Source organism: Grus americana, chromosome 3 (genome assembly GCF_028858705.1).
Source record: "Grus americana isolate bGruAme1 chromosome 3, bGruAme1.mat, whole genome shotgun sequence".
NCBI classification, from domain to species: Eukaryota; Metazoa; Chordata; class Aves; order Gruiformes; family Gruidae; genus Grus; species Grus americana.
In genome coordinates, this window is record NC_072854.1 from 97,255,724 (window position 1) to 97,274,132 (window position 18,409).

The following is an 18,409-nucleotide window of genomic DNA, read 5'->3' on the forward strand; positions in this document are numbered from 1 at the left end:
TTCGTGTGGGAAAGGGAGAACATTAGCATAGCTGCGCAAGAACCTGAAGGTTTATAGTGCAAAGATTTTTTTTTTTAATAAAATATTTTCATTATTTAGGTTGCAAGACACCTTGCTTTTCTGAACAAAGAGCTTGAGGAAGTATGCCATCTCCAGCATCAAACAAAATCCTGCAAATAAACACACTGACCACCTGAAAAACTTCAGGTCAGATTTTTATGTACATGAAAAGTGAACACCTGCTTCAGAGGATGTCTCCTCTTGGATCCGTGCTGTATGGGTGTAAGCAGACAAGAAGTTCAAAGTTGGGTGTGGCACTGGCATATAAACATACAAACTAAGGGCTGAATTTCTCCCCTGACAGACAGCACAGAAGTAGCCACCTGCATTAATCAATTTGTTCAGTACAGCAATGCAGCGCTATAGAAGTAGAACTGAAGCACAATGGTTGGTGCTTAAAGCCTAACATGTGAGGACACGCACTTTGTACAGGCAGCCTTTCCAGTCTAAGCCCTCTTTTCCAAGACCACATTTTACACAAGGCAGTAAAAGTCCCAAGGAGTATTTAAGTCTCACTAGGGTCTTCTAAAATGAATTCCAATACATAGGCGATGATGACTTTAAAAGTTACTATGAACTGCCACAGGCTTTGGATTCCACAGGAGCTCTTAATGACTAGCAACTGTGAGGGGCAGCACCCAGAAAGCAACTTTACTCTTTCCTCACAAAAATGCACACACTTGAACAGGACAGTTTTTAGAACAGGTTTACTTTTCTTCTCCATAGAACCTAAGAGAGAGTTTATACCATACTTTTTCCTTTTCATCACCAATACAGATGGAAGACAATTAGGTATCCGTTTTATTTTTCAGGATGTTTATTTTGTACACAAAGTTTTAAAACTGAAAGAAAACTGAAAATTTTTAGCATTTCCCTGAAACCAACATTTTCTAAATTAACATGAAAGCTTGGTTATTCTACATCTGCTCTTAACAGTTCATGTAGAGTAAATTGAAGGCACTGGAATAACAAGCTTTTTCTGCCACAAAACAATTTCCTTTAAAACCTTCCATAGTATGAACAGGCTCTGCTGTTTTATATTCAAGGACCAGGCCTTCTCCCATTTCGGTTTTAATTAGTTTGGTATTGACAGCTTTACCAGCATTGCTAAAATTAGTACTCAGTCTTATAACAGCTTCAGATGGAAGGCTAGGAACTATAGCTTTCAAGTCAATTGTCGATTCCTGCCCAAAGTTGAGAACCATCATAAAGACTCTGTCTAGCCCATCCAATTCCCTCACATAGACAAAAACATTTCTGTCATTCCAGATGTAGCACATCCACCCCCGATGAATGGGTAGCTCATTGTTACGAAGTAAAGTTAGCTCTCTGTACAGATTCAGGGTTGAGTTGGACCAGGTCATCTGGATCTGCAACAGTCAGGCATTAACATGGTCGTTTCTTTACAATGAGTGTAGGAAATACTACTTACCCCTCTCACCCACACAGTCTGCTGAAAACACACCTATAAGAATTCTGTTCTGACAATTATCCCTCTTCAAATCTGTCTGCAAATTCCACTGAAAAATTGCTTTTTCTCATGCACTTCCTTGGCACTTGTGGAGCAGCAGAGACAGAGGTTATTAACCAGGACAGAATTTCCCCAGCACTAACGCTATTTTCTTCCTCCCACAGTGTCCTTTACTGTACTGTTTATTCGGGAGAAAGCCACAGCCATTTAAAGCTTGATAATTAAATTTTTTCATTGGGTCTAATCTACTGAAGTCACAGGGTTTGTTTTGTGTTTCATTTTTCCTGATTTATTTTTTTTTTTCTGTCTTCAATTCTGGTCAGCACTGTACATGAGCAAAATCTGTTTGATTCACTGCTCAACTGCCTTGAAAAAAATTTTGTTTACTTATGTTAGAGATGGTCTATGTTAAGTTGTTGTTACCAGGCCACTGCTTTCTATAGTCATAGAAGTGAAAAAAAGACCAGATTTCAATATTAACATACTTTTAATAATTTTAAAGGGCCAAATTGCCACATCTGCATTATAGTTGTAGATGCCCTGGTTAAATGAATGTAGATGAAGTAGGCTCCTTGCTCATGCAAGGATTTCCTTTTCTAATAAAATTTGTTAGGATTCAATGCCTTTTTATTTTCCTCCCTTGAGTTTGTTCTTACCAGCTACACTACCAATTCCCACTAAGTAAAGGAAGTCAGAGCAAAATAGATACATTAAAATACTTTTAAACCATCAAGAGTTAGTCACACTTACAGATACCTACCTCAACATTTACACTTTGATAGTCAGAGTTAACAGGTAACCAGCTACTGTTGCCTTCAGTAAAACCAGCATTCGCTTTGCCATCCCACTGCATGGGGGATTTCTCTGGAAAGGTCACCTAGAAAATAAAGCGGTGTCAGAGCCATTACCAAGAAATTAGTTGTTTTAATTAGTATATTAAAAAGTTATCCCTTGAATGGCATCTTCCAAACAATCACCATTTCAAGTATTGCTTTCTTTGGTTTAAGTTAAGCTTTAAAAAGGGGGATGTAATCCTGCTCCAAATCTAAAGAGAAAATAAGAATTGGACAGTTCCTGAAAGAGAGGAGAATAGATGGTCTCATGGATACAGCATCACTGGCTAAAATGTCAAATTCCCAAATGACTCCACTAGAGTTGTCTCCCCTTGCAACCGATGGTTGGATAAAAATTTACTAATGACAGCTAGGATATTCTGATAAATACCTAGATGTGCAGTGAGTGAATATGTGAGGTAATGAGTCCTAAGAAGAGATGCATTAAAATAACAGTAAGCAACTAGTAAATGCTACTCAGTGTCTGTTCTTTCAAACTATCACACTTTTCACCTTAGAACTCTTCAAGCTTACATTCGCAAGGGGTACAATTTGGACAGGACTGTTTGCGTTAAAGTTTTTGTACTTGGAAATAATTTTATCGAAAACCAACTTTTAGCTGATTAAAAAAGTGTCGATGTAAAAAGTCTGAAGTTCTTTTGAAGAATTCAGAAAAATTCTGAAAAACTTCCTCGCTGTTATTGAAGAGCTTGCCAAAAGATCTGACACTTAAATTTCATGATATAAGAGGGCATAAAATATTTTGCACATACTTTGAGTGTTTGTTTTCCATGAAAACTGTTTTTCATATAAAGGGCACTTTTCAATATAATCTGTCAGAACAGCAGCTCAACAAAAGAAATTGTCACTTTGCTTTGTGACATTATAAATAACGGGTTTCTCCTTTTAGCGTGTTCTGAAAAGCAGGGGAAAAAAAATCCTAAGTTTTCAACACTGGTAACACTCCCTTTCATCTTTACCTCTTTCAGCTTCTCCTGAAGTGTTTCAAATGCTGAGGCTAAAAAACTATACCCTGAGCAAATACTCTCCATCTTTCTAAGACACCCATTAATCAGGGATTCTTCCTCTCCAGGCTGAAAGAAGAGTGGTTTTGGGCCGTTACAAAGCCGTGAGCCACAGGGTGGCCACTAAAAGAGAGTAAACCCTGAGGAGCCAAGGGCAAGCCACTTTTCTGAAGAGCATCATTGTGTCAGCAGTAATCAGCAGCAGGAAGAAAATGCAGGAGATATTCTGACCTAGGTGTTTCTCAGAGGAAATGAGATTCCCTTTTAAATCAGAGAATCATTACCTCACATCTGAATCAGACAAACCTGGCAACGATCCTGTGCTGCTTCAAGTACCTCTTCCCTTTGCTACAAAGATAGCCAACACCGTTGGTAACATCGTCAGAGGCTGCCTCCTTCCCTAATGGAGGCTTTCCACAGTGAAAACAGCATCTGCTATAGGCCCACGTTCTCACGGTACTCAAAGTGGTCATAAGAGGCAGAGCTGAGCTGCTCTCTCTGGGGTATGACCGTTTCCAGTCATGCCCATACATCTTGGGCAACGAGACACAACAGAACTCGGGTATGATCATAGAAGAGACAAGAAGTTACAGGGGCTGAACGTGAAAACTTTTAAGTTACACAGATCAGCAGAGCATGAAAGGCACAGACGCTTTGTTTTAATCCCCTGACCTCAAATAAACTTAGTTCTGAAAGTTTCTGTAATCTAACGAACACAAACATCCAGTCAGGCATTACTTGTAGCTCTGATCAAGTGAGTTAAGACACCTGATTCCCAGGCTTAGGTACCTGAGGCCTGTATAGGAAGGGATCTAAAAGACAAATGAAAAAACCTTGCGTGACGAGCAAAAGCCACTTCTGCTTGCCACTGGGCAATGCTGAGCAGGGCTGGTCTGTACACCCACCCCTTTCTGGAGGCCCTTTCTTCAGAGCTTGGGTACATTGTAGAGGGCTGTGGCTTGGCCAGGTGCCTTTGCATAGAGCAAAGCAGTCCGCAGGAGATGGTGACTGTAGCTACGGTCTTCTCATGAACTCTGATTTCCTTTAAATAGCAGCCAGGAAATAATGGACTTTGACATAGCAATTAGGGTACTTCTGTGGGAGCAAGGAGATAGCGACTCGGTTCCTCTTGCCTCGGATGACCGCAACACACCTCTCCTAACCACTAGTCCAGGCCCTGTGTTGGCACTTGCTGCCCTTTCTGCTGAAGGAAAGCAAAGCAACACTGCTGCAAACCACGCAAGACTGATCTGGCAGACAACAGAAATCAGGGACCGTGATGGCAGTCTTGCAGTTCAGACACGCATCAAGGCCTTGGTTCTGGTCTCTGGCCTGGCCATTTCTACATGCTGTCCGATGGCTTTGCCATGGGGAACACCGAAAAGCATCTAAACAGCGAGAAAGACTATAGCTGATTAACTAAACGAAAGTTCCTGATTTTTTGGAAGTTCTGTTACTCGGAACTAAACAATAACAGGATCAGAGTTTATATACTCTTTGCTTACGTTTTCTGAGGCAATGTTCTCCATGCCTATTTCTTCACCATAGTAAGTTACAGGAGTACCAGGGAGGGTTAAAAGCAGCATATTTATAACATTGACGTACTCCTTCCCAATCCGAGATGAAATCCGGGCAGCGTTAGGGCTTCCAACCTGAAGAAAACATCATTCTCTTAAACGTACATTATAAAATTCCATACATATGTGGAACTGGTTAACTAATTTAACAAGGTAGGGTTTTTTTTTTCCCCTTTTTCTTTCTCCTCCAGGCCTGCAAGGGCAATTATCTTGTTTATCTTGGTGCCAGTACAAACTTCTGACCCAAATAATTTAGCACACAGATGCCCTGGTAGCAGCACATGAGGCAGAACTAAGGAGAGATCACAAATAACAGCTCTCCACAATTACAGTTCCCCCAGATTTCTGCCATTTTCTGTGCTGCGTGGTGGTGGCACTTGTTTTGAAGAGATCTCTTGGACATCCCAAACATACTTTCTAGCAAAGACCAGCGAGGTTTTAAGTTAACTGCCCTTAGCTGCCTGCTCTGTTCTTCCCTGGCCCTGGGAGGTTTCCAGAATCCATTGCACTGAATCAGTTTATGGCCAAAGATAATTGTGTCAGTTTACAGCCAAAGATAACTGTACCAATCCCAGCCTCACTGGTGGTTTAAGCCAATGTCCCAAACGACATTGGGGACATTGAGGGAGAGGCATGATCGTAAATTCCCTTCTGTCACCCTTGCACGGGGAGTGTAACTGTTATCGGAGGGCAGGACAGCCAGTTGGCCAATGCCAATGACTGCAACTACAGCAGCTGAGAGTTTCATGTGGATACCTCCTATAGCTCAGCCATGGGCTCAGGCTGCTGATCTCTCTGAAATCAGTGTGCGTGGTGAGGTTTCTATCACCCGTAGGTTCCTATGACCTATAGGATCCTATGACCTTCTTCTAAGAGTTGATCTAAAACTCTTACCACCCAGTTTGGCCATTTTCCTGCAGGCATGTTTTTCATCCACAAGTTGACAGCTTCAAAAATACTATTGCCAGATAGATTTTTCATGTTAATTAGGTTGAAGTTGAAGGGAAAATCTGCTTCTTGGATAAAAGTTGTTCCATAATACATCATTGTTGCTTCGATGTTGTCCTTTTCATCACCATCAGAACCCATAAACCTAGAAAGAAGTACACAAGTATTTTTTTGGCTCATTCTTGGTTTGCACAGAGCAGAATAAAGTTAGGAATGGTGTTGGACATACTTAGAAAATAGCACAGCATTAAGAATTATGTTCACTTCCCTCCTCCCCATCAAAAAAGATTAATACAGAGAATATTTTGTAAAGCCAACAAGGAGACATGGAGAAATATTTCTAAAAATATCAACAAAAAGCTGTAAGTATCTGACTGAAGTCTTATCTGAGTCCACATCCACACAAGTCCATTGCAGCAATTTCCATGCTTTCCTTCACAGAAGAGGACCTGTGGGTCCCCCAAGTTGAACATGAGCTAGCAATGTGCCCTCGCTCCAGAGGAGGATGACGGTATCCTGGGCTGCATTACGAGAAGCGTTGCCAGCAGGTCAGGGGAGGTGATCCTTCCCGTCTAGTCAGCACTGGTGAGGCCACACCTGGAGTACAGGGTCCAGTTCTGGGCTCCCCAGTAGGAGGACATGGACATACTGGAGAGAGTCCAGCAAAAGGCCACTAAGACCATTAAGGGACTGGAGCATCTCTCCTATGAGGAGATGCTGAGAGAGGTGGGACTGGAGAAGAGCAGTCTCAGGGAGGGAATCTCATCAATGTATATAAATACCTGAAGGGTGGGTACAAAAACGACTGAGCCAAGTTCTTTCAGTGGTGCCCAGTGCCAGGACCAGAGGCCATGGGCACAAATAGAAACACAGGAGATTCCCTAGGAATGTTAGAAAACACTTTCTTACTGTGAGGGTGACTGGGCACTGGCACACGTTGCCCAGGGAGGTTGTGGGATCTCCCTCCTTGGAGATGTTCAGAAGCCAGCTGGACACAGTCCTGAGCAACCAGCTCTAGGTGGCCCTGATGAGCAGGGGAGTTGGGCCAGATGACCTCCAGAGGTCATGTGTCCGACATGAACAGTACTACTAATACTGTACAATAAATCAGCCACAGGCCTGATCAATTACAGTCTCTGTGGTGTGAATGGTCGCCCATTCTGGTTACTTTTGTACAGTCTGCAGATAGAGCAGAGCTACCAGGGCCAATTCATTTCCTTTCTCTCAAATGTGGGAGAAGAGGTAATACAGCCTATGCACCACTATTTGTGTTTGAGGAAGAAAACTGTTTATGGCATATTATGTTACTAAAAGAAAACATTTTATTGCTAGCAAAAGGGTGACAAATATTAGGGAAAAATTCACTAGCTGTAATAATGATTACCTGTATCGGCCAGGTTCACTGCTGAACTGATTCATGGTTTGACGGAAGCTACGGATGATATCGTGCATACCAACTTGCGTAGTTGTGTAGTCATGGTAGAGCTGGGAATAGGCTGTGATAGTCTCCTTAAAGAAGGATGCAATGTTTCACCTTAGTTCACCAATATTTTACATTTCAGAACTCTCCAAATTCTTCCCATCCTTTCCTGAGACAATGCACCGATCCAGATAAATTTTAACTGAAATGAATTTAGCATAGTAACACAGCGCTGATCTGAACTGCACCTGGGGAACTCTTCAGATATGACAGCAGAGGGATGATTATTTTGGATCCCATCTTTCAAGAGGGAAGGTCCACCCGCAGCACTAACCGACCGAGCCCATCTGCAGCACGGAGCACAGCCGGTGCTGTGGCTACACACCAGGCTGGAAAGACGGACAACATTGTTGTCGTAACTTACAAAGACAAGGAATGATACTTGTGGAGCTGACCAGTTTGATGCAATCCCCAGCTCTGCAGGGAAACAGCGTCTTAGTGCTGACACTATCTGGGAACGTCCCTGAGCTCGCTGCCTCAGCAAAAGCAAACACCACGAATAACAGGGTGCACGCTTCGCAATGTGTCTGGCCACCTCTTGCGGTGACACGCTGCCAATATGAGGGGGGTTGTTCTACTCCAATTCCTACTAGCAATGTCAGAGAAATACATGCTGGTGACTGCCGCAGGATCCCAAGTGAGCAAGAGCTCTGAGCTTGCCTCCTGCAGTGGGCTCCCCAAAGATAACCAATCAACTACTAAAATCCGAAGACTGGTCTTTTAGAATATAAATTGGAAAGCAAATTATTTTAAACAGAAAATTTGAGGCGACTGTGTTGGAGCAGAAATACAAAGGGTCTATGGACAATTCTCCCACCCACGGTGCTGCTGCCTGCAGGTCTCTCACTGACCTACACCCGCAGCCCAGGGGCTTCTTCCTGGTATGTGCTCCTTCTGCCGAGAGCCCAGGAGCCACCTGCCTTCAAAGGACACGACTGACTCAGTCTTCCTAAAGCCACGATTAAGGCCCAAGTGTAGAAACATACACACTCTTGCCACAGTGGGAAACACGAAAAAAGAGACAGAACATATACGTTACTGGATTCTGGGACTTGTTCACTTGAGGCTCATCCCGTAGATGTGTTGCTTCTAAAAGAAATTTAACAGCGCTGAAACTAAATCCATCGATTCCTTTGCCAAGCCAAAATTTGATAATATCCTAGACAAAGGTAAAAGTTGAGAATTCCAAGTGAGCCCATCCCATTCAAAGTAGTACATACTTAAAATACCTACTAACAGGTTTAGTTAATAGGTAACTATTTATTTTTTAATTTGTACTTCAAATTTTACTAGAAGTTAAAGTCAATCATGTTGATCTAAGGTCAAATTAAGATCTAAATAAAGCACGTCTTACTATTTCATCCAGTAAAAAAAAAAAAAAGTACTGCTTTGTAACTTCTCTGATAATTCACGTGACCAAAGCCAGGGCATGCCTCACTAAAAGCTGTTTCTAATCTCGTCCATCAGAACAACTGGGCTCATGCTAAGCACTGTTGTTGTTGAACACCCGTCATGGCTGCACGCAATTAGAACACATTGATTCAAATACACAAGAATATGTTGTTCTGCACAGACCTTGTGCCACCAATTTTCTTTTTATACAATAGAGCTCTTAAAATATTCGCTCTCTCTTATTTGACTGATGTGAAATTTATTTTATTTTCAGGGTTATTTGTTGATTTGCAGGAACATGAAAAATAATTATCCAAGTTAACTGCTATTGATTTGTAATTTCACTATCAAATTCAGAGATTATTCACTATTAGTAAAATTATATTGTACTTCAGTAGCTATTACATTACTACAGTTTTAATTGCTGTAGTTTTAGCAAACAACTCTAAAGTTCAGTCCCTCTTGAGTGGTTTCTGCAAATGTTCTTTTAGACCAGATACTTTTCTTCATCTAAGAACAAAAACTTTTTTTTTTTTTTAAAAAGACAGCTATTGAATTGCCTTTTTTTGGATGTATGAAGTACACTTGCCGGAATAGGGTAGAGTAGAACTAGTCCACACTCAGGCTTTACAGATTTTTGTTTGGCAAATAAAGACTCCTCCTTAGGGAGTTGTACTTCCCTGTAGAGCCATTCTGAAAGCAGCAGCAGCTGCTTGGTGTCTGTTCGATACTGAATCCACCAAAAATTAATTCATGCTTATGCATGTGCTCATCCCAGAAGCAACACCAGGTATCATCAGTGCAGATACCAAGCACTGACGTGGTACTCACTGAGACCAATCTACTTTTATTTATGCAAGAAAACTACAACATGGTGGCTGCTAAGGTTCACTGCTGTTGCACGCCCTGTGACAAAAGCAAAGTCTTGAGCTTCTCTGGACAAGTCCATTTGCTTCCTGCTCAGTCCTCCTAACATTCTGAAATAGGATCTTGAATTAAAATACTAGACAAAGATTATTCTTTAACATGCTGGAGCAATTAATGATGTTCATAAGCATTTACCAAAGGTGGGTGGGTGTTACCAGGCCAAACTTACTAGTTTTCATTTCTTTGCATAGTAAATACAGCATCTATTTGATACTGAAGCTTCAGTAATGTATCAGGTACTATTCAAAAAAAATTAGCCGGGACCATTGAAAAGTATATGCGATGCCAGGAAAAAAAGTGTGAGTGGAAAGATGTGGCATTAAGGGAAGTACCAAAATGTAGACAGGTTACTAGTGGAGTTCAAGGATCAGTCTCGAGAGCAGTCTCATTTCATGCTTTAGTTAACAAGTATGACCAAAACCATTTTGTTTCTTCATGCACATGCAGTACCTGTGGCGAGAAGCATGGTCCAAGAGAGACAAAGGGACCATCAGAGTAGAAATGGGCAGCTGTGAAGACTACCGCCACAGAAACGCTCCAAAATTCAACAGTACAAAGTAGCAAACACTGAGGGACTAAATCAAAACACCTAAGGTAGCTGTACTACCTGATAGGGTATAACTTAAAGGGGGGAAAAAAGAAAAGTAAAAAAGCAGGAATTGTCAGGCTCCCCATGTTCGGGCCCACTTCCCCATATTTTAATGAATTCCACATTGTCCGCTGGGAGCCATGATGCAGACAGGCCTAAGCTTTCACCAGAGCACCACCTTGCCTTGGTGAAGCACTCTCGCTGCGATGGCTGTTCACCTGTCCTCTCCCCTGTAAAGTCATCAGACACGTAGACAGATCGAAACTCACTATCTCCCCCTTATCCGGAGGGCAAGGCATTCCTTGTAATTCAAATCAGCATTGCCTGGCTTTCTTGAAAATGCAAATACCTCTGTGCTAAAACAAGGTGCCATTTCCGCGTTTGACGGGCTAATTAACAGCTCCTTGTATCAACAGAGATAAAAACTTGTCTCCACTTGAGTGATTCAGCTCTGTTTCAGCACAGGCTTCAGTGCAAGAGCGGCTTTACCTTCCGCATCAATCCTTCCATGAATTGTTGTCCTTGATACAACATTCAAACGCGCTAAGGGCCTTCATCCTTGGCTCTTGGAGACCAGAGCCGAACGCAGTTAACCGCTTCCAGAGAGCGGTCACGTTGGATTATTTGACTACTAGCACCAACTTCAAAGCAAGTAACAGCAATCTTAGGACATAGAGGGAGAAGAAAGAACCTATGCCACTGTACGAGATTCTGCCCAGACATCTTTTCTGTTAAATTTGTTTAATACTGGCCATCCGCATTTGAGAAAACCCTCAGGCTGGAAGCGCTGCGAGGAATAAGTAGCAGTTAAACAAAAGGATGGAGAGTCTCACTTCAGGGAAGACTGGAAAAGCGGACCCCGTTTAATCTAGTTTAACAAAGGCTGAAGGGGGATGTTGTCAGAGCTGAAAAACAAATCAGCATAAACAAGGGTGGGAAAAGCTATTTCAGTTGAAGGACAGGTTTGGTTCGTGGAAAGCTAAGCATCAACAGTTTGCGAATGAGGTTAGGCTGAAAAGTAGGGGCTCCTGAAGCATCAAAGCAAAGAAATTTTACGATAGCATTTAGCGGGAAGAGAAAGCGAAAGGGAGGTCCTCTTGAAGTGCAATAGCCCGTTCCAAAAACCCACCAAGATCTTGCCAGGCACTTGTGAGAGCGGGGGACTTAACCCAGATAAAAAAGCAATAGTCATACCCTCTTCAAATGCAGATCTGCAACACCACCCGCTGCCAGTACCTCCACTCAAGGAGAATTTTATTTGGGTTTTTTTTTGTTGTTCACTTGTTTGCTTTTAAATTAAGACTTGAAGCAAAGTAGCTCTGATACTGGAAGTATTACAGCATAAAGCTTGAGTTTTGCTTATAAATTTAATGTTTGTCTAGACACCTTTTTCTTTCAATTGTTTACATACCCTGCAATCCTTGAATTACTTCCAACTAGATTGTAAACTGTGGAGCACAAATAATCAGAGAAATTAAGTGTAGAAATAGCTGCTCTGCTGTTGGCGCAGCAGCAGTGGGTTACATACTTACATGGATTTCTTGTTGGACAGCAGGGTTGCGAAAATTCAAGTCTGGCTGTTCCTTCCCGAACTGATGAAAATAACACTGCTTTCTCACATCGTCAAACTGCCAGCTGGAATTCCCAAAGACACTCACCTGCATGTATAAGGGAGGGGGATAATCAGAACTCCTAATTTAACAAATATTTACTCCCACGCATACTTTAAGATGTGGTGCATTACAAGCGTAAAGTACAAAATGCCTAATCAATGGACTAAATTAAGTAGATTTTGGTACTTATGTTTTACATTTCCTTCTTCTGCTGGTTGCTCTCCCTTTAGTCATGCTTCACCACATGTATTTCTTGTTCAATGTTCTGTTTCATTCTGGGCTGGGTTTTTTTGTTTGTGGGGTTTTTTTTTTTATGTAGACTGTCACTAGGAATTATTCAGAATAGAGGGGAAAGCTTATTAAAAATAGCTTTAGTTAACTTAGAGCTTTCTGCAATTTGGTATTATCCCATTGAAGCATCAACAACAGTCAGCATGTTAAAATGTTAACTTCATCATCATCTCTCTCGTAAAAGATTCCAAAAGCTAAGATAGCTCTTAAGACCCTAAGTTTAAGGAGAAATTACACTAGTCGGTACAAAATATTAATTCCACCTTGAGTTTTTAGAACATACAAGTTCCTACTCATGCACCCATCAGTTCAAATTTCAAATAAATATATTTTAAAGAGGCAACACACTTTGTGGTCTGATCACCTTCCAGAAAAAGGAAAAAAACCAACACCACACCATCTTGCTTCCCTCCCCACCAAGTATGACTTCAGAGGAGCTGGAGCGAAGTTCCTAGAGCAGAGTACCCAGACACAGATGGGGGCACGCGTGAACAACGTCTGAACAACTCGTGCACAACTATCCCTTTTTTTAGCTTGTTTAATGAGTGAAGATTTAACACTGAGGTAAAGAAACAAAAGTCACTTTTTAAATTCTGTTTGAAGACAGAACTCCTCCTCGCTGTGCTGGTTTAAATCTTAACCTGCCCTAGCTCACTTCGTAACATCAGTTCGTATCTCTCAACAGTCATTTATAACCCAGGGTACAGCTAGATAATTACGTTACAGCTGCTTTTGCTATGTGGCAGCCTGCATCCAGCTTGGGATTTGCAGGTGTCCCTTCCCGTGTTTACCCAGTTGTTTGGAGGAGTGACCGAACCAGCCGCCTGCGTGCAGTTCTGCCAGATGTAGTAGTCCGTGTACTTCCCAGTCTGATTGCGACTCAGCTGAAACCATCGGTGTTTGTCACTTGTGTGGTTTGGTATTAAATCCATTATCACCTTCAACCCTTAAAAAAAAAAATCAAACCATAAAACACCCCCAAACATTAAATTTAGCCTTTTAAGATAAAGTTCACATTTTTTCTAAATGCAGTATCAGGAGTGTTGGGGCTTCATCCATCCCAGAGGTCTGGCAAAAGAGAGAAGCAAAAAAACCCCACAAAAAGCCCCAGACTACCAACACAGTTCAGACTAATGAGAGTCTGCAAGTAGCTGCAACACATCTTGCTGGTGCTGTTCCCCCCAGCCCCTTGCTGGGGAGGGAAAGGAAAAAAAAAAAATCAGAACAGATTTCTGCTGTTACGAACCACTTCCACTAACTCCGTCTTCAACATCTGTCTCCCGCCTCCCAGGGGGGAAAGGCACTTCACCAGTCTAGCATCAGTGAACACACATTCTTCCTCACGCTTCCTAAGCACTAGACATTTTTTTTAAATCCCAAGTGTTTTGGGGACTGGCAAACCTTTTTCCATTCAGCCCAACAGCTGCAAGGGGAAGCACCTGAGCAAACATTTGATCTGAGGCATAAATGCACCAACCAAGGATGCAATCGCAGGCAGGAAGCCCATGTTCCCTCCCAACCCTGTAATTGTTTTCCTGCTTTCTTCAGAAAGCAGCCATCAGTCATAAAATTCAGTCAGAAACAACTGCATCTCAACCTTGACCCCCAGACTATTGATGCCCATACCACACGCACCCGGGAGCGTGGACGTACGCCAGCTCACCACCCACAAACATCCTCGGAGAGGGCCGTGTCTCCAGAGGATGTACACAGCCTGACACCGCTGCCGTAGCTCCCCGCGCCTTCCCTTCACCGGCATCTCCATCTGCTTCCGCTCAACGCCACCGCGGGGGAATTGCCAGATACACAAACTGAAATCTCAGCTCGTAACCTAGTGCTACAAGGTGCACCCGGTATAATGTGTGAACGTCTTTTTTAATAGAGTTATTTTGCTCAGAGTTGCAGCTTTATTTTGCTCAGAGTTGCAGCTTACCTCTGTCGTGTATGGCTGCAAGCAGATTCTCAAAATCGCTCATTGATCCAAACATGGGATCGATATCATAGAAGTCTTCAGCTCCATATCCAAGGTCTTTTAAGGGGGACTTATAGAAAGAGGTGATCCAGATGGTTTTTATATTCAAATACGTGATATGGTCCAGTTTTTCTTGGATACCTGTTTAAAAGGAAATGGCATGGTCTGTTTAGAAAAGACAAAATATTTCTGTTGAAGTAAGTTTGCCCTGGGCCCTCAGTCAAAGATGGTACACATGTCCCTTCGATACAGAGCCATCCTGTTTTCACTGATGTCAGGTAGCAGGGCAATCTTGACATTTCTGCAGGGATAGCATGAGATCACAGAACGGAAACCATTCAAAGCCACTTTTATAAGGAAGATAAAGCAGGAATTAAAAAAAAAATCAGATTAAAGCAAATCTCTACTCGGTATTCTAAAAATATTTACAATTTCATATAATAAATTTAGCACTCGCTCCTGAAAACAAACTCCTATGTTTTGTTAAAACACAGCAACAGCATTACTTTCCCATTTCAAAGAACATCAATTAATCCTCAGACCACCTAAAGGGAAGCACAATTTTAATGCAAAGATGCCAACTTTTCCCTGCCATCAGGGAAAAACTCTTATGGGGTTTTCCTGTTATTTTCTTTAATGACACCTCACTCCAGCCTCCCCCAGTATCTTCAAACCCAAAACTCTCCTGTCTTCCTGACATGTTACTACTGGCGTGCAACTACAGACACAGTTTCTTTTCTTCACTTGCCAGTAGAGTATATTATAGCTATTACTTCTTGTTTAGAAGTTTATTGTCTGTTATGGTGTTGAGCCTTCCCCTTCTGAAACTTCAGTCTCAAGTAAGCTACCAATAACTGGCGTTGCCTCTTAGTATCAGGTACCCCTTCTCAGTGTGTTCGTAAGAGCTCAAACACACCCAGACCGTGAACAAAACAAGAAGTAACACATCCTTCTCCTCTCCGTCACTCTTCCAGCCAACCTAATACGACAAAGTGCTCAACACCACCTGTCCTGACGGAGCTCAGTTTTGTGGAGATGTTTTACTGTGATGGCAGCTGTGCTGCTGCTCGCTCTCACCCCCACCTCTAAACATCCGTTCTGACTCCAAGCTTAGATTTAACAACTTGAGCAAGAAGCTCCTAGATCTATTAATGACAATGTGAATTGCCATTAATGATTACTCAGACAACTTTTATTCCTCTTTCCAGTACGGTGGCTTTCTCTATCAGGAGATTCCTCTACTTTTTTAAGCGTACGTGCACACGTGTGTACGCACACAGACTACTTCCACACAGCTTTGCACATACCAAAGAATGGAAATTCACCCACCTTTCAGATCCCCGTTCCCATCCTTGTTGCTGTCCTTGAAGGAACGAGGATAGATCTGATAGATAGGACTAGCCTGCCACCAGTCAAGGCACTTTGGAGACAGGGCAATAATCGCAATCGTAGCGCACACAAGCACGATGGCAGCGGCGATCATGAGCCAGAAAAGAATCTCCCTGGTGACTCTGTACCGGGCTTGGCTGGAGAACTTCAGCAAGACTTCCTTCGGCATCCCCGCGTAGGGCTTCAACACCGGCTCTTCCATAGCGGCTGGGTCTGCATCAACAATGCACGTTTTTGGCATTTCTTCTTGGCTACTGGTGTCGGTCACCTTGTCATCAAAAGCCTCATTTTGAACAAATCCGTTGTTCTCCACACCTCCCTTCTCGCTCAGCTCCATAGGTAAGCTTTTAGCTTCCTCCTCGACCATTTTACTTCATACGTCTTGTCCTGGAGACTCCAGCCACAGCAAGGGAGTGTTGCCAACACACCTTTGTTCAGTAAAATGAGAAGCAGCATAATTAGCATCCAGGTTTATAATCAATCCTGACCAACTGGACAAAGTTCAAAAGACAAAGAGGGCAAAGTGCTCCTGCCCTTCCGCCTAACAGGCATCTTCAGCAAGATAACAAAACACTAGAAGAAAGCGCAGCCTCCCGCTCTTACCAGCCAAGCCGAGTTACATTTACTGTTGCTCTCTCAGGTACACCAAACTTCTCCCCCTTTTGACAGCAGGGGAAAATTTTGGGCTTTTTACCAGTAAAAGATTTAGTAAATTCACAGCTTTCCAGCCTAGTCATGATCTGCCCTGCCTAAAGCAGTCTGAGCATTAATGAGTAATTTAAACATGGACAGCAAGCGAACGAGCTGTTGACAACTTTTGGCCCCAAAACAACAATACAAACTAAGAAGAAAAAATACAAGGGCTGGTTGTGCTTCATTTCTCACAGCTCAGAAAAACAACCCCCCCAAACTAACAGCACCCAGCCCACCCACAGCTCTTCAGCAGTAACCACGATAAGGCACATACCGATCCTGCGATTCACGGCACGTGACAGGCTGCTACACCCAGAGCTGTCCCGGGGTGAGGACGGGATAGCACTGCCCAGGCACCAGCAAGCCTCAAGAGAGAAAAACCCGCTGCCCACTATTAAAATCCTTTTATTTTTTTTTTTAAATTGTTTAAAGGAAAGCAACCTTTCCCTTCTCCCTCTTTCCCCCCTTTCTACAACTCTACCAGCAAAGAGCAGTGCCCAAAGGCTGCGCAAGCGTGCCTGAGCCCCCGCTGCCCCGAAGCCAGCCTGCCCGCATCCCCCAGGACAGCCCCTCCAGGCAGTGCCCTCTGCCCGGGCATACACAAAGCAACGCACCTTGGCCAAGGAGCTGCCTTATCACACATAAAAGCAAACATCTGCCCACGACCATTAGGGTCAGGGTCCCAGGGAAATTCCCATGGGCAACTGCAGTGGAGAAAAGGTTGGGTTTGGCCTCAAAAAAAAAAGTATTATGTTTGCCTCAAACCATGCAAGTAGTTAATAAACTAGTGACTGAAAAACGTCCGGCATGCAATATTCACATGATTCAAAAATGTGCTATTTGTTCAGTAGCTGAGCTAAGAAGAGGTCTTTTTCTCTGACAGATTTAATCCTTTTGTACCCCTTCCTCACAAGGGCTGGAGGTGGAGATCTGCTCCACCATCATCCTCCATGGGCTGCAGGGGGACAGCCTGCCTCACCATGGGCTTCTCCAGGGGCTGCAGGGGGATCTCTGCTCCGGTGCCTGGAGCTCCTCCTCCCCCTCCATCTGCACTGACCTGGGGGTCTGCAGAGTTGTTCTCTCACATATTCTCACTCCTCTCTCTGGCTGTAATTGCTCCTGGTGGTTTGTTTGGGGTTTTGTTGTTGTTGTTGTTGGTTTGGGTTCCCCCCCCCCCCCCCTAATTTTGTTTTTCTCCACTCAGGGCATAAGCTTGTATTTGGTATCTGGTTTCAATGTGTCAGTCTTCATTTGCTGTATACGTCACCAATTTTTTCTATAATGCCAGCTGGTCCCCCACACATCCCCCCCTTTTCAATTGTTTCAACGATTTCAGATTAAAATAGGAAACGTGTAAATACAGAAAATTTTTAAGATTGCATCAGGTACGCTTCGAGACCATAGTACTTCCCCACCTTGCTTTTTCTGCAAACTCAGAAGTTTAAACCTGCCCATGGCTTCCTGCACTACCCAAAAGCTCCATCAAGCACCCAAACTCAGCAGAAAGCAAAGTGAGTCAGAGGCAAGAGCAAAGGACAACCGAAACGCAGCCGCCTGCCGCGTGCATGTAGGTCAGCCGAGAGACGGCTGGGCACAGAGACAGGGCTCGGGGCCGGGAAAGTCCAGGAACAGGCTCACAGCACCCTCAGTTGTGGGTTGCTGGGTTTTGTTTGTTTGGGTTTTTTGTTTGTTTGTGAGTGGGATGGGGTTTTTTTTGTTTTTGTAGCGTTTTTCCCCCCTAGACCGTAAGCATGTTTCTAAATTGTGAGGCTGCCACGAGACAGAATCAAAGTTGAGAATACAGCTACACATAAAAATATATATTCTGTGCCTTTGGTTGTGTATTTATGCATACACACGCCTCAGCACTGTGTCTGACCCTCCAAAAACCTCATCACTCCCCACAAGAACAAAGCCAAGTCTCCCAGATCATGACCAAACCAACACCTGTAAGGTAAGGCTTGGCTCCTGCTGCAGTATCTGGAAAGAGAGAGGTAAGTAGTGTGTTAAAAAAACAACAACATTGAAGGACATGCACTGAAAAACATCAACTAGGAGTAACACTGACAAGCAGACTGTACACTAGTTATCTAAATAGCAGGGTCATTTGGTTTGCTTATTTGCTTTTTATTTTTAAGGTGCATTCCCA

At 43.1% G+C, this 18,409-nt stretch overlaps 2 protein-coding genes across 12 annotated transcripts in view; one reads left to right on the top strand and one right to left on the bottom strand.

The window, feature by feature from the left end:
• The window catches only part of PREPL (prolyl endopeptidase like), a 23,192-nt gene extending 18,291 nt beyond the window's left edge, over positions 1-4,901 (top strand). For 7 of the 10 annotated variants that reach the window (XM_054820745.1, XM_054820749.1, XM_054820751.1 and 4 more), the window contains one exon: positions 100-865. In XM_054820745.1, the coding sequence (XP_054676720.1) occupies positions 100-180 (81 nt within the window). In that variant the 3' untranslated portion in view covers positions 181-865. Of the gene's footprint in view, positions 1-99; positions 866-3,353 lie in introns of those variants that run through there. The other 3 variants (XR_008576433.1, XM_054820746.1, XM_054820747.1) reach the window with 3 other exon arrangements.
• On the bottom strand, positions 858-17,255 carry SLC3A1 (solute carrier family 3 member 1). Of its 2 annotated transcripts, none has more exons than XM_054820756.1 (10): positions 15,508-17,255; positions 14,140-14,319; positions 12,998-13,152; positions 11,835-11,960; positions 8,434-8,553; positions 7,299-7,420; positions 5,861-6,059; positions 4,895-5,041; positions 2,292-2,408; positions 858-1,430 (listed from the first exon to the last, which is right to left on the bottom strand). In XM_054820756.1, exons 1-10 carry the CDS (start codon positions 15,932-15,934, stop codon positions 990-992), a joined length of 2,034 nt encoding a protein of 677 aa, XP_054676731.1. In that variant the 5' UTR covers positions 15,935-17,255; the 3' UTR covers positions 858-989. The 2 variants fall into 2 exon arrangements, with proteins under 2 accessions (XP_054676731.1, XP_054676730.1); XM_054820755.1 differs by having other exon boundaries at positions 7,299-7,423; positions 15,508-17,253.
• Positions 17,256-18,409: the final 1,154 nt, after the last annotated feature.

Excerpts from the sequence above, each read along its gene's own strand:
- SLC3A1 (XM_054820755.1), bottom strand. The coding sequence starts at position 15,934 with ATGGTCGAGGAGGAAGCTAAAAGCTTACCTATGGAGCTGAGCGAGAAG. Across the intron at positions 5,042-5,860 it reads GAAAATGGCCAAACTGGGTG|GTTGGAAGCCCTAACGCTGC; the intron begins GTAAGAGTTTTA and ends TGTTTTCTTCAG. Across the intron at positions 2,409-4,894 it reads AGAACATTGCCTCAGAAAAC|GTGACCTTTCCAGAGAAATC; the intron begins GTAAGCAAAGAG and ends TTTATTTTCTAG.